The sequence below is a fragment of the Lineus longissimus genome, chromosome 2 (assembly GCF_910592395.1).
Source record: "Lineus longissimus chromosome 2, tnLinLong1.2, whole genome shotgun sequence".
NCBI classification, from domain to species: Eukaryota; Metazoa; Nemertea; class Pilidiophora; order Heteronemertea; family Lineidae; genus Lineus; species Lineus longissimus.
The window spans coordinates 26,926,520-26,940,604 of record NC_088309.1 but is presented as its reverse complement, the minus strand read 5'-3'; the positions used below and the strand labels follow the sequence as shown (position 1 = coordinate 26,940,604).

At 40.5% G+C, this 14,085-nt stretch overlaps 3 protein-coding genes across 3 annotated transcripts; 2 read left to right on the top strand and 1 right to left on the bottom strand.

Annotated features, from left to right (window-relative positions):
• Window positions 1-145: 145 nt before the first annotated feature.
• On the top strand, window positions 146-3,258 carry LOC135483302 (endonuclease 8-like 1). The gene is made up of 7 exons (XM_064764065.1): window positions 146-713; window positions 946-1,065; window positions 1,291-1,439; window positions 1,670-1,825; window positions 2,034-2,107; window positions 2,309-2,630; window positions 2,883-3,258. Exons 1-7 carry the CDS (start codon window positions 253-255, stop codon window positions 2,945-2,947), a joined length of 1,347 nt encoding a protein of 448 aa, XP_064620135.1. The 5' UTR covers window positions 146-252; the 3' UTR covers window positions 2,948-3,258.
• A 236-nt stretch (window positions 3,259-3,494) lies between these two features.
• LOC135483303 (uncharacterized protein C3orf38 homolog) lies at window positions 3,495-6,322 on the bottom strand. The gene is made up of 3 exons (XM_064764066.1): window positions 6,132-6,322; window positions 5,433-5,623; window positions 3,495-5,134 (listed from the first exon to the last, which is right to left on the bottom strand). Exons 1-3 carry the CDS (start codon window positions 6,250-6,252, stop codon window positions 4,439-4,441), a joined length of 1,008 nt encoding a protein of 335 aa, XP_064620136.1. The 5' UTR covers window positions 6,253-6,322; the 3' UTR covers window positions 3,495-4,438.
• Window positions 6,323-6,524: 202 nt separating this feature from the next.
• Window positions 6,525-14,063, top strand: LOC135483300 (nuclear cap-binding protein subunit 1-like). The gene is made up of 20 exons (XM_064764063.1): window positions 6,525-6,608; window positions 6,857-6,942; window positions 7,282-7,382; window positions 7,503-7,587; window positions 7,694-7,765; window positions 8,041-8,148; window positions 8,384-8,505; window positions 8,638-8,707; window positions 8,954-9,169; window positions 9,295-9,392; window positions 9,519-9,582; window positions 10,465-10,575; window positions 10,792-11,215; window positions 11,427-11,532; window positions 11,811-11,904; window positions 12,019-12,122; window positions 12,356-12,470; window positions 12,738-12,866; window positions 13,092-13,205; window positions 13,339-14,063. The coding sequence occupies exons 1-20, from the start codon at window positions 6,566-6,568 to the stop codon at window positions 13,450-13,452; spliced, it is 2,376 nt and encodes a 791-aa protein (XP_064620133.1). The 5' UTR covers window positions 6,525-6,565; the 3' UTR covers window positions 13,453-14,063.
• The last annotated feature ends 22 nt before the right edge of the window (window positions 14,064-14,085 follow it).

The following is a 14,085-nucleotide window of genomic DNA, read 5'->3' as shown; positions in this document are numbered from 1 at the left end:
GATCTATTTTTAGATTTTTGATTGGGTTGAAAACAGTTAACCTCAAGCCAGGAAGTTATGTTTCTATACTACGTGTGCATTAGCTCTGCATTGAACGAACCTGTGTACAAATATGCAAGCACGTGGAGGATTGTGTAAGCTTTTTCTGACAACAAGTGCTGTGTATCCTGATTTAATCAGTAAAAATCGCATTTTTTCGCAAAATCTAGGATTCTGATCACTTTGAATTAACTGCCATCATCATCAATAACAATGCCAGAAGGCCCCGAACTACATTTAGCCAGTAGATTAGTGAACAGTGTTTGCAGTGGGCGGCTTTTTTCTGGGAAAGTTATAAAATCTGAGGTTTCCACCAAAAACCCAGATGTTGCCTGGGATGCTGAGTATTACACAATATCTGCTCATTCAAGGGGAAAGGAGATGAAACTCACCCTCCAAGAATGTACAAAGAATGACGAGGAAAAGTTGACGAAAACTAATCCGCCAAAAGTGGGAAAAGTGTCGCACATCATTTTCCGATTCGGGATGTCTGGGAAGTTTAAGTTCGATAAAGTGTCTGATATGCACAAACATGCTCATTTGAAGTTTTTTACATCGGACGGCAACATGGTGCTGAGCTACATAGATGTCAGAAGATTTGGCAAATGGGAACAAGAAAGTGACTGGGGAAAAAAGAGAGGACCATGCATTATATTCGAATACAAAGATTTTAGGTAGCTGCCACCACATGTCCAACTAACATCATAATGATAGATGTACAAACATGTAGCCAGAGGTTTCCTTTTTGCAGAGGTGTCCGTTATGGGAGGTTCATCCACTAAATTTCGTGTTCGACTCGTGGTCAAGATGAAGATGATGTCACTGAATCTGCTGCTCGTTTTGCCTGTTATCCTTGAAGCAGAATAATTTACATCCTGACAATATCATCAGTTCTGTGTTTTTCAGGTCAAATATTCTTTCACATCTTGATGTTGCTGCCTTCAAGAGACCAATCTGTGAAGCAATGCTCAATCAACAATATTTCAATGGAGTGGGAAATTATCTGCGAGCTGAAGTTCTTTACAGGTGTGTTTTCTACCAGAGACCCACTGAATCGGATCCTTTTATCTGTAGAATTTATCAGGACGAAAATCCATTTAAACTGATGAGTTAGTGAAGAGCAATGTAAAAAACTGGAAATCGTGTTCCAAGTTTTATTTCTGAGGGGCGATAATTCTTTGTGATAGTTGTCCTTAATTAGTCATTAAGTCTTTGATCATCCTTTCAATAATTTGTTGTTCCATGCTACAGGCTAGGCATTCCACCATTTGTCGAGGCACATTCAGTCCTGAAGAAACTTGATGAGAGAGAGGACATAGAGGATGGCAAGGAGATAAACCGAGACAACCCAGATCTGATTGACATGTGTACTATCTTAGCGAGAGAAGTCATTGAATTAGGTAATTAGTAAGTTGAAGTATAGGAAGTGTCCTTTAAACGAATATTGCATGTATATTGCTGTGGAGATTAGTGCCCTGTTTGGTCTGCAGTGAGCATCTTAATGTATAATGTGCGGTTGTGGTCAGCCTAGGTCTTCCCCTCATCGTATTGGCTGAACTGTCCAACTGATTCTTCCATTCATAGTTCAATAAAGGAGTTAATAATATTATCCTTTATTTTTTCTCCCCAGGCGCAACCAATTACACAATTGAAGATGATGCTAAAGACCATTCAGCCTTCAATGATTGGCTCCAATGCTACTATCAGCCAGGGATGAATAATATCACTGATCATAACAGTAGGACCATGTGGTTTAAAGGCATTTCTGGGCCGATGGCACCTAAAGGTTAGCGGATTCATTTCTTGCAGAATTGGTTTCTTATTTGCTATAAGGTATGTATTTATACTATCAGATCTCTTCAACCTGCTCTGCTTTCAGCTCGCACAGAGTAAGAGTAATGAATAGAACAGACTCCATTCATGACTAAAAAAAGCCTTAACATCTGACCTGCAAATCAAAAACTGGCTCTTGATAATTGCTGCACATGTTTCAGAAAAAAGCCAACCAGGTAGAAAGAGGAAAGGCAAGAAAAAAGTTGAGACAGATGAAGAAGAAAGTCCCCAAAAGGTAAGGAGGCTATGGCATAACCAGTTAGCGGTATATATTCATGGAGAGTTAAAAGGCCCTATATTGGGTGGTGGACTTAAATAGGTCACCTGCTATGCAATTTATATTGGGATCAAAGTGGCTAGCTTTTCTACTTCCACCAGACCTATTCTCTCAGCCCTGTCAGTGGCAATGGGGTATATATATTGTGTTTCCTTCCAGAAAATCAAAGTTGAATTGAAGGCAGAAGTCCAGAGTGGTAACAAAGGAAGAAGACAGAGGGTCAAATGGGAGAATGAAGACAATCATGACTATGTTGCCCCATCTTCAAGGAGATCTCAGAGGTCAAAGGTTAAAGTTGAAGAGGAAGCAGTTGAAGACATGAAGCCACCAAAACGATCTTCTCGCAAAATTAAGAAAGAGGCCAGTTTATCTGTGGTGAAGCCTCCAGTTGCTAGAACAAAACAGACAAAAAGGACAAGTAAATCTAGGATGAAGACAGAAACCAAGGACACTACTTCAAAGAAGACTGTGAGTGGGAGAGGTGAGTATGCAGATGAAGTGGAAGCCTCTGTTGAGGCATCTCAGCCCAGCCAGTCCAAAATCCCTTCCCTCTACAGAAGAACTTGGAGATGCTATGATCTTGGCCTTGGGAACCCTGTGTCAAGATGAAGTTCAGTTAGATTACAATTTCCTGTCGTTGCTGGCTGTAGAACTCTCGAGACGAACAAAGAAGTAGATTGATAGTCTTCCTCTGTATAATTTTACTGAAATTACCACATTCTTTCCTCTTCAGGTTCATCAAGTTCATCACCAGCATCGGATCAACGAGTTACCAGATCAAGGACCACCAGAAAATAGAATCAGGAAAACAGAGACTGCCCCTCACCCTGGTAAAATTTCGTAAAAGGCCCACAGGTTAAAGAGTTAAGAATTCAACCATTCCCAGGAATATGTTCAGCACTGATGATCTCATTTGTACAAATGTATCTTGCATGAATTTCAATAATGAATTAATGCCTGTATATATATAACATAATGGTCAACAATTCTCGGGACTATTCACGAGACAGAAATACTGCATTTTGATTGTTTGACTCCTCTGTATTGTCCTCAAGCTACGAGGAGCTTACGATTGATGAATGTTGAATAAATGTCTTATATTTTTTCAAGACACACTTTTTGGCTTGTTTCATTTATAAAACAACAGGGGTGTCAGCATCTTTGCATACGAATGTCAGTTTCATACTCCTTCCTCACCTGCTTAAGTACCAAGTGAAAGGTGCTGAAGCTCAGGATGGCCTATCGGGGACTTGCCACCAATCCTTCAGAATCTATCTCCCATTGCAAACTCAACATTACAAAGACTAAAGAAGACTGTTTCAGTATAGAATATGTCATATTTACAAAGTGTAATGTAACATGAGAGTTTTATGGTATAGATGTAACGTTAGCACATAGTGTAGAAATGAATTACATATTTCGAAGATTTACAAATGCGCACATGTTAAAAATGTTAGACATGTACAATCCTGGATCACAATATAAAGACTGACTGAGAAACATCAAATGACTTTGTTCTGTATGCACAGTTGTCATTCGAGTGATTACATTTACAATCAACGCTGAAAATCTTGTTATTCAAGACATCACTTGTGATTACACTTGTACAATAATCCAAGTATCATGTCCTGCTGAAATTAATGATTGTCACTGACCTCCATAGGAGGTAACAGACAGCTATTGCTGCAGGATAATCAGTATTAACATTTCGGATCGTTTTTTAAAAATAAAGATTTCACACAACTGAAAGACAGACAAGAAGTAAGAAGACTGAGAGACCAATGTGAATGAAAATGATGACGTGAGTCTGCATTGCTCTTTGGCCTTCACACATTCCTTGGGACCAGTTATTTAATAGTTGAAGCAAACTTTGTCAGCCTGGGCTTTCAGTTACAAGGGCATCAACATCAAAGAAGAGGGCCAGGCATTTGTCAGGATCCCAGACTCTTACTAGTACCGCCACCTGGTTTTTCTGGCAGATATTTTTCCACTGGCCAGGAAAATGGCTTTACCATGCAAGTCCTTTAACACTAAGATAGCACATCTAAAGGCACTTTCTCATCAAAATTAGAACTAACTCTGATTCAAAATCAGCTACGAGTACGAAACCTACACAAACATGTACACTGTAACATAATGAACAATCACACAATTCTTGGCACAGGTTTGAGTCAATGTACCATACCAGTCCTGGATGAAATTGACAAGACACTGCAGTACACGCTCATCACAATCCACATAACAAACAAATTGTACAAAAATGTACATACGGTGTATGTAAGATGAAAATTATTGAAAATTCACTAGTACGTTTTGTGATGGAGCAGGAGTTAAAGATAGAGGATCTTCCTGTCCTGCTGTGAGATATTGTCCGCCAGCATTCAAAGTTGGGCTTCGCAGATTTAAGTCTGTGTACTTTACTCTATAGTTGTTCTCCATTAAAGGATCCTGTATTAAACCAAATCTCTGTTCAAATAAACCTACACAAATATTGTCCTGATGTACACTCCCACACACCATCACCACTGTCAATCCATGGGCTTCTGAAAAACCCTTCACACCATTTCCAACTGTATTCGGGTGAAACAAGAGGCCTTCTTCACGAACGAAGGCAGCAAGCCTCTGAAAAACCATGTATGCTGATTCAAAGCGTTCCTCAAAGAAATCATTTGTTTGGCACTTCAATTTCAAAATACAATCATCCCAGAAATGCTGTGGTCCAAAGTCTGTTGCTGCTACTGGAGCATGTGGGTGTAACGAATTCAAAATAGGATAAAACCACTGCACAAATTGTTCAGCTATTTGCTGTCCTATATCAACTTCCAGTGGCAGTGGTTCATTTTGAACATTTTGTATTGGATTTTGCTGGATGTGCTGTATATTAATGGTCAGGTTTGGTACAGTATCTTGCATCTGTTGGACTGGTGCAGGTGGAGTAAAGTCAATGTCAGCACCATAATCATCAATGTCACCATATTCGTCGTCCTGAAGAGAAAAACAACAACTAAGTTCAGATATAGAAGTGTAGAAATATTGACTGGTTGTCCATTTTGACATCGAGTTATTACTCATGTCTTACTTATGATTTACTTTATGATCAGAAACATAGGATTATCAGACTCCCACTTCCAAGGACCAGCTTAACAAATTAAAACAGATGACTGTATTCAAGACCAGAACAGAATTGTCCATCTAAGATTGAGAATGCAGAAGACAACTCCAGTTCTATTTGTTACAGTCCAAAGGTAGAAAGATGTAGCCTGGAAGTTGGAAGTACACTTACAAGTCTAGCAAGAGGTCCATGCAGTCCCCAGAGTGTCAGGATTCTGTTAATGAGCTTTGTCTTTTCTTCATTGACGCAGCCAGTTACACCATTATCAACAAGGTATTGGATCAAGATGTTCCTCTTGACTTTTTTCCTGCCAAGTAATTGTGCTGATGTGTCTGTAAATTTCAAAATGGCATCAATTGCATCTGAAAGAAAAGACATGTTATTGGTAAGTACAACCATCTACATGTAATCGAAATTGTTGAATGTTGTTGAGCGGCATGGTCTGGGTGCGAGAGGATAAACTAAGCCATAGCCATGCCCATGGCGATATCAAGAAAAGTCTAGCCACTTGGCACTTGTTGCCTTTTTCATCAACATCACGACACAAAAACCATTGATGCCGCCATGTCGTCATACGTAATTTGATTGATGAGTTGACACAAGCAGTAAGGCCAAGGCTAGGGTCAAGGCTGAGGGCGAGGGCAAGGGCATGGGCGGCCCGGCCGTGGGCATAGCCACTATAGTGGTTAGTGCGTGGAGGGGCCTCACATGATTTTCAGAGAAACTGTACCAATACCATGTAACGAAGTCCACGATATTACATGTATAAAACTAGGGAGCATTCATTCAGTTTTAGCTTTTTCTTTTTTTCTTTTTGACACCGACCAGTCTATAGGGGGCCTACTGTCACTTTCATTTCAGAACTCTCACCAGGTTTAGTTTGAACCATTACAACGCCACCCGAGACGGTTTTAGCCAGTGAAAATATATCATCTATTTCCACTCGTTTCAGCAACTCCCCACATTTCTGTTGCTCTTCCTTTGACAGCATTGCTGCCAGCAGAAACCATGAAATAATGCGTTTTCTGACAGTGAAAAATCCCAAAATTTGGAAAATTGAAATTTTGCGTTATCAGTTGACGATGAAACATTTTTAAACATAAAATCTAAAATATACCACTCGAATACAAATTTTATTTGGCTTCATAAGAGTATTCAAAATAATCATTGCAAAATATTAGCAAAAATATGTCTAAAAGGAGGTTATTTTTAAGATTGAACAAAAATATTACAACCATGCCGTTACAATTCACTGATGTGAAAAGCACGCACCGCCATCAATTTTGGAGAGAACTTTGTCTAAAATGTCTCGTCGGCGAGCCTATAGCGATAGTGACGACGAAGAAAGTGAGTAGGAATCATTGTGTTATGCTTCTCGATTTTGACAGAATTGATGCATCACCTATTTTTCGTGTGTCTGACCCGGTTTTTCACCGGTTTCTTTTTGTCGGGTTCATGAGATTTTTCATCCTGTACATTTTGTAATGCTTTGTGCGTGTATATGGAACCAGTGTGTAATGTACATACATGTACATAAATAGTAAGTATGTGTATTGATGTTACATGTATATCATGATATTTTCATTTTGAAATAGATCGGTCAAGAAAGAGAAGGCGTACTGTTGAAAATGTTGACATAGAGGATCGGCTCGAGTCTCTCATCATGAGAGTGGGAGAAAAGGTATTTATTGCATTGGCAGGTGACGTGTCTATGACTATGTCATGTGCATTACCGGTATATTGATAATCATCGACTTATTTATGACCATGTCTTTAAAAATTCAGACAACAAATGTTCTTGGATATCCAGAGACAGAAATGCCCCAGACCCTGGCTTGGCCAGGAAGAATTTGTAGCAGAATATCTTGGGTTGGTCTGCACCCAAACAACCATATAGTGCCTCACATTCACAACCCTGTCTCATAAAAGTTATTACCTATAAAATTATGACCTCTGATGATATCTCATTCTCATGTCGTTGCAACGCATTGGAATATATTGGTGAAATGTTAATTTTCAGAGTACCTCATCCCTGGAGAGCAACCTTGAAGGCCTTGCCAGTGTCTTGGAAGCTGATTTGGCAAATTATAAACTCAAGATCATCAAGATATTGGTAGAATGGTAAGTTGGCAGAGGAGTTGAATAAACTAAATTGAAAAGAATCTACTGCTCTCTCTGCTTGACGGCAGCCAGGGATCGACTGAAACACAAAACTCAATACTCTACATGTTTTCATTGCAGCGTGACACGAATGCCCGAGAAAGTGACTGTCTACTCCACCCTTGTTGGTCTTTTAAATGCCAGGAACTATAATTGTGGAGGAGAGGTAAGTACTGATAAGTATTGCCTAGAAATATCTGTTGTCTGTGGGAATTTCATGTAAATGCTGTCTTTGTCATTTATATCATGTAAATGTATTACTTTTTTTTCAGTTTGTGGAGATGTTGGTCAGGAATTTGAAGGAGTGTCTCAAATCTAATGAATTCGAACCAGCCAGGATGATTGTGAGTGAACTTAAAACTTCCGACACACCAATGAAGTTCAAGGCAGACATGATTGAATGGCACAGTTAGCCTCTTTGGACTCAAAGGTTTTGGCGTTGTCTAGTACTAGACCACTTGCCTTATCTGCCTATCTTGACTCCATCCGGGAAAAACTTGTGCACCTCACATTGTACAACTTCACACTGAAACTACATTAACTAGGTTGCTGGGTGCAGTATAAGTCGCCCAATTGTCCTATGAATCTACAAACCAACATTTTCAATTTCTTTTTTTAGGTCCGGTTTCTGTCTGACCTTGTCAACTGCCATGTGATCGTAGCAGGGTCTTTACTTGCGATGTTTGATAACTTTGTGGAGGTCACATTGGAGGATAACATCCCACAGGTAAGACAGTATTGCCATACAATTCAATCATCCCTCTGTTGTGTTAGGTGTCTGATTTCTTTAACATGACTCTCTGAACAAATATTTACATCACAGCATTTACCTTGAGGTAATCTGAATGTGTCAGTCAAAACTTCAACCTACCTCAATAAAGTTGAATGGTAAATTGTAAAAAGCATAAAAGTTTGTGTTTCCTGGGTCCCATCTTACACTTAAATCTTTCCTCTGACTTTAGGTGAGGTCTGATTGGTATGTGTATGCAGTCCTTTCATCCCTGCCTTGGGCTGGCAGAGAACTGTATGAGAAGAAGGAAGCTGAGTTCAACAGGATGCTCCTCACTATTGAAAATTACCTCAGGTAGGTTTGATTGTGGTATCACATTTACAGGTATATGACCAGAACAATCTCATTTGCTAACATAAAGCAGTAGGTCAGACTGGTCACTAAGTTTTTTGCAACTTTGTAAGAAACTTTGTACTTTCTTTTCAGTAAGCGCCAGAAAGTCCATTTGCCAGCATTGAAAGTTTGGTCAAGTGATGACCCACATCCACAGGAAGAGGTAAGAAACTATTTGCCTCATTTAGTTTCACTAAGAATGTCTATTGAGTTACTTTCAGTAAATCACTTCTGCATTCTGGGACCATTACAAGAACTGTGCTTGAAGCGACTGGACATGCTTGGGGGAAGAAACCCAGTATTGTTTATACGAGAGTATTTACTCGTCTGACCTAAAACCAAGACAAAGGAGTCTATTCATTACTCTTTGTGTCAACTTCAGTTTGTCACTTTCTCTTATTCACTACAGTACCTGGATGCCCTCATGGCCCAAGTCAAGACACTCAAGAACAACAAGTGGATTGAGAAGCAGATTGTTCGTCCCTACCTGGCATTTGACGGGATCCTTTGTGAGGCATTACAACACACGTTACCCCAGATCATCCCGCCTTCACATCATGAAGAAGCTGAGTACCCCTTCCCTGCTGTCGTCTTTAGGCTGTTTGACTTCACAGATGTGCCAGAGGTAGGTTTCCTGCTCAACATCCAATTAGCTATCTTTTGGAGAGGCTGTATGGTCCCAGATAGCCTCTGCTGCCTCTTTTATATCCTGGCATACTCCATGCTTATGTAGATTGTCCTCTTTTTCAGGGCCCAATCCTGCCAGGAAGTCATGCTATAGAGAGATACCTGATTGAAGAACAGCTCCATAGGATTCTACATACTCATCACTTGGAGCGGAAAGACTGGTAGGTTGGCGATATGCTGAGTTGACTGGATCCTGGAGCTGACAAGACTGAATTCATAAACTGATGATGTGATTGTTTCACTGTGATATTTTTGGCTCATTGGCTTGAATGCTTCTTCCTTTTCAGTGCCGCAGCTCTGCTCAGCTTCCCCACGAAGAATAAAATTCCACTCAACTATATGATAGTGGAGGTAAGGAAATCTTTGCGGTCAAATGTTGTTCTTAACACCTTCAGCGCCGAACCACGTAGATCTACGTGGCCCAAATCCCCCCTCTTTGAGCTGGTTATGGGAGTCTCATGGACTTCATGAAAAAACTACGCCATCGCCATCTTGAGGGAAAGGTAGGAACCAAAGAGACCAAACGGTCTTTTCAGTTCCTACCGTGTCCTGAAGATGGCGATGGCGTAGTTCAGACCTTCAAATGACTTCATGAAAGAACTACGGCTTCCCTTGGAGTGAATAGAACGTTCTATTTACTCCAACGTTCTGTTCACTCCAAGAGCTTCCGAACAATTTCACCGGTCTCCGTCTTGTACATTCATGTAACGTTAATATGTGTATCATTGTGTGTTCTACTGTTGCATTGTCTATCTTGTTAGATTGAGCAATAAAATTACTTACTTACTTACTTACTTACTACGCCATCGCCATCTTCAGGGCAAGGTAGGAACTGTGAAGACGTCTTCTTGTCTTCAGTTCCTACCTTGCCCTGAAGATGGCGACGGCGTAGTTCTTTTATGAAGTCCATGAGACTCCGGTAACCAGTTCAAAGGGAGGGAGGGAGGATTTGGGCCACTTAGGTTCGGCGCTGAAGGTGTTAATAGAGATGTGTCCTGAGAAGAGATGTCCATTTGAAAGAAGTTAATCAATGTCCTTAATGGAGAGGTTGTCCTGCATACAGAGATTTCCACTGAGGGAGGATTAACTGTACATTGTGAATTCTTTAAATTACATGCATGTTGTTAAATTGCTAACTTGGAACCACCACCAGTCCCCAATTGCCTATCTGGAATGCTTGCAGATGATTTCATTACTTTTGTGTTGTTCACTTCTATTCTTCTTTTTCTTCAGGTTGTGTTTGCCCAGTTATTCTACCTGCCAAGAGCACCGTACCTAGATATCTTCTACGGTTCATTGCTGATTGAACTCTGCAAGCTACAGCCAGGATCCATGCCACAAGTTGTATCCTTGAAAAGAAATCCATGTGCTTTGGGGATGGTTTAGAACTTTGGTATGAAAAACTGTGTGTCCTGCAATGATGATCACATGCAACAAAAAACGCTCATTTGCGGTGGTCATCTGCGACGAAAACAGTGATTGTGTGTCAGTTATGGGATATACATATAAAGCTAGCTTGATTCAGATCATAGTTATCATGACCTTGACCAATTGGAACAGCTTGCTCAGGCGACCGAGTTGCTCTACGATCGTCTTGACGCCATGAACACAGCTTGCATTGAAAGGTTTTGCAACTGGTTCAGCTATCACTTGAGCAACTTCCAGTTCCGCTGGAGTTGGGACGATTGGGTGGCATGTACTCAGATGGACCCAGAGCTTCCAAAGCCAAAATTCATCCGGGAAGTCGCCTTAAAGATCATGAGGCTTTCATACCACCAGAGGATTGTGGATATCTTGCCTGATGAGTTCGAACCACTCCTGCCCATCAAACCTGGTCCACATTACAAGTATGAGGACGAAGGAGCCGGCAGCCTTCCTGGCACTATGGTTGCTCACAAGCTGATGCAGGCTGTGAAATCCAAGTGCTCCCCAGAAGAGGCCTTGGAAATCCTCAGGGAGTTGCCCAACCCCATGGATGATGATTGTAAGGTTCCTATTAGAATATGTTATTGGTTGGTTTTTAGGTATGAAAAAGTCTTCCATGGCGTTTGTACTCTTGAATTTACGTGTGGTATTCCTATAATGAGCAATTGCTTTTTTGGCAAAGTTTTGGGGTCAATTGGCTGATGAAATATGGATCACTCATATCTTGCACTTCATCTTTTTCCATGAATGTTTTCTCCTCCCTTTCTCAGCTGACTCCAGTTTCAAATACCACCCCCTGAAGATAGACGTGTTTGTGTCGACCATCCTGTATCTTGGAAGTAAATCATTCAGCCATTCATTCGCTGCCATAGCCAAGTAAGTGCCTCTCAGTTCAACCAGTCAAAATTCTACCCATAGTCCAGTTGATTTCATGACACTCATATTGTAAACTGAATGTCAGGTTGAGAGCTTCACACTGATAAGGATGCTCTTTATACAAAATAAAACAATACCTCCATCCGGTCTACCCATTTTCTCCACCTTTTCATCCCCTCAATCCCTATCTGCCTACATGTATATCTCCTTTTTGTATCCAATCTCATGCTATATACATTTGTACTATACTGTCTAATCTGTCACTGCTCTGTTTGCAGGTTTCACTATTTGTTCAAAGCGTTTGGTGAGGCAGAGGAGAGTCAGATGTACATCCTCAAGTCTATGTATGAGGTCTGGAAGGATCACCAACAGGTAAACTCATATTCCGAGCTTAGAGTTGTGCTAAACGTGTGGATGTAAACTTTTCAAATCAGATGAGGACAATTGGAAATTTTGCTAATACAGGATGATTCTGTTTCCTTTCAGATCCTTTCTGTCCTTGTTGACAAGATGCTGAAGACGCAGATCGTTGAGTGTTCGTCTGTTGCCAATTGGTTGTTCTCGAATGAAATGATCCGGGACTTCACCAGGTACATATCATCGAGCTGAGCAATTTGGTGGGACACAGTTTTCACTACTGCATATTTGTCAAGTCAGTTCGATTTGTCCTGTGTGGTGCGAAAGCTGCAGTTCAATGAAACTGTGGTAAACCAATTTCAGTTTCACAAGCACTACATTTGGTTGGTTTGCCAGGTTGTCTTTCCTTTGGTCGGAGATAGAAATGTGTAAGACAGGATTGATCATAAAACTTTTTCCTTCTCAGTTTCTATGTGTGGGAAATCATGCACGCCACCATCAAGAAGATGAACAAACATGTTGCTAAGCTACAGAAGGAAGTGGAGGATGCCAAAGATAGGTTGGAGGCAGCGCAGAGAAAGGTACATGGGACATTTTGTCAACAAATGCAATTTTATCTATGATAAAACATAAGAAGTCATGGTCCATCACCTTCAGGCTTTCCACAGGTGAACGCACACCTGTAGATAAAGAAATTGGTGGTAAAGAAGCTCCTTATCGGCTACAGACGAGATCTGTTGGCCAAAGTATCGTTGAAACTTGATGAGCGAGAAAAAAAACCTTTTGCCAACCTGGTACTCCTACTCTAGCTAGACACTTTTGTAAAAAGTAGTCTTTTCCTATTGCAGCTTCGTGATGGATTTGAGGACGATATTCGAGATGAAGACATCCCATCAGATGAGATGATAGAGAGAATGGAAGAGCGGCTTGAAGGAGCACAGAGTGAACAGAAAAATCTATTCCTTATCATTTTCCAGGTGAGCAGAATGCTTTGATATTCCTGTCTGAGACAAATATCACAATCAGCCAGCACTTCCTTCTTCTGAGTTAGGAAAGAGGCCTGGTTTGTATCCTTGGATGAACCAGCATCAGCGCTTACATGTAGTAAGATTTACTGACTTGTCAGTTTTGAAAAGACAGGAGTGCCCATGCTTGGGTACAACATGCTTATGTCTTGTATAGTTTCATGGTCTTTCTTTCAGCGCTTTATCATCATTCTGACTGAGCATCTTGCACGCTGTGAAGCGGAGGGGAAAGATGTCAGCACACCATGGTTCAAGTGGGTCATTGAGAGACTGCAGCAGACTTTTCTCATGGTGAGCAGACATCATTTATGTGTCAAGATTATCTTCTTTTACTAGTTGTCAATAGACATGTTGACTGATTCAAAAGTTCTACCTAAATCAGTCCTCATGAACAACATTGATGTTCTTGTTCTCTCTATTTCAGCACCATGAGCAAGTCTACAAGTACATCCAGACCCTGGAGACTTTGATGTTCACCAGCGACACTGACAGTCACATCCTTGAGGTGTTCCAGCAGTTCTGCTCACTCAAGTCATGAGGAATACCACTAGTACAAAGTCAAGGGAGGACAAGAATAATCAGAAATGGACTTTAGATATTCTGCTTGCTTGTGAGATGAGAAGGAAAATGATAACGTGTTTGTCCAGACAAGTCATTTAAAGCTCCTCCATTGTCATGAGGTGTTAGATCATGCATTTGTATAGCTGTAAGATTAGATTATTCAGTGTGTCAGGTGGAACATATAGCGGAGAAAATGTTGTGAAGCATTTGTTAAGTGGTAAACTTACAGATCTTACCAACATATTTAAGGGGAGAGAACTGTCAACTCTGATGTACAAGTTTGTCAACTTTTAAAGTGTGATAAATCCATTTACCGGTATGTGTTTGTATTATACAACCAGCATTACATGTATGTGGTTGAAAATGACATATTATGTGCTCGGATTCAAATCGTGTATAAGTATTTTTGACATTTCACATTTAAGAGATTTGTGAATTGGTTTTGTGGCTTAGCCTAATGATCACGCGCTGTCCAAGGTAATTTCCTTTTCCTTGAAGATGAAATCATAGTGCATGAACGGAGTACTGTGACTGTAGCTGGGAAGTTGTTGTATGTTGTAAAGCTGTTCAATTATATGATCAACATTTTAGAAACTTTGTTTGGTTTGGT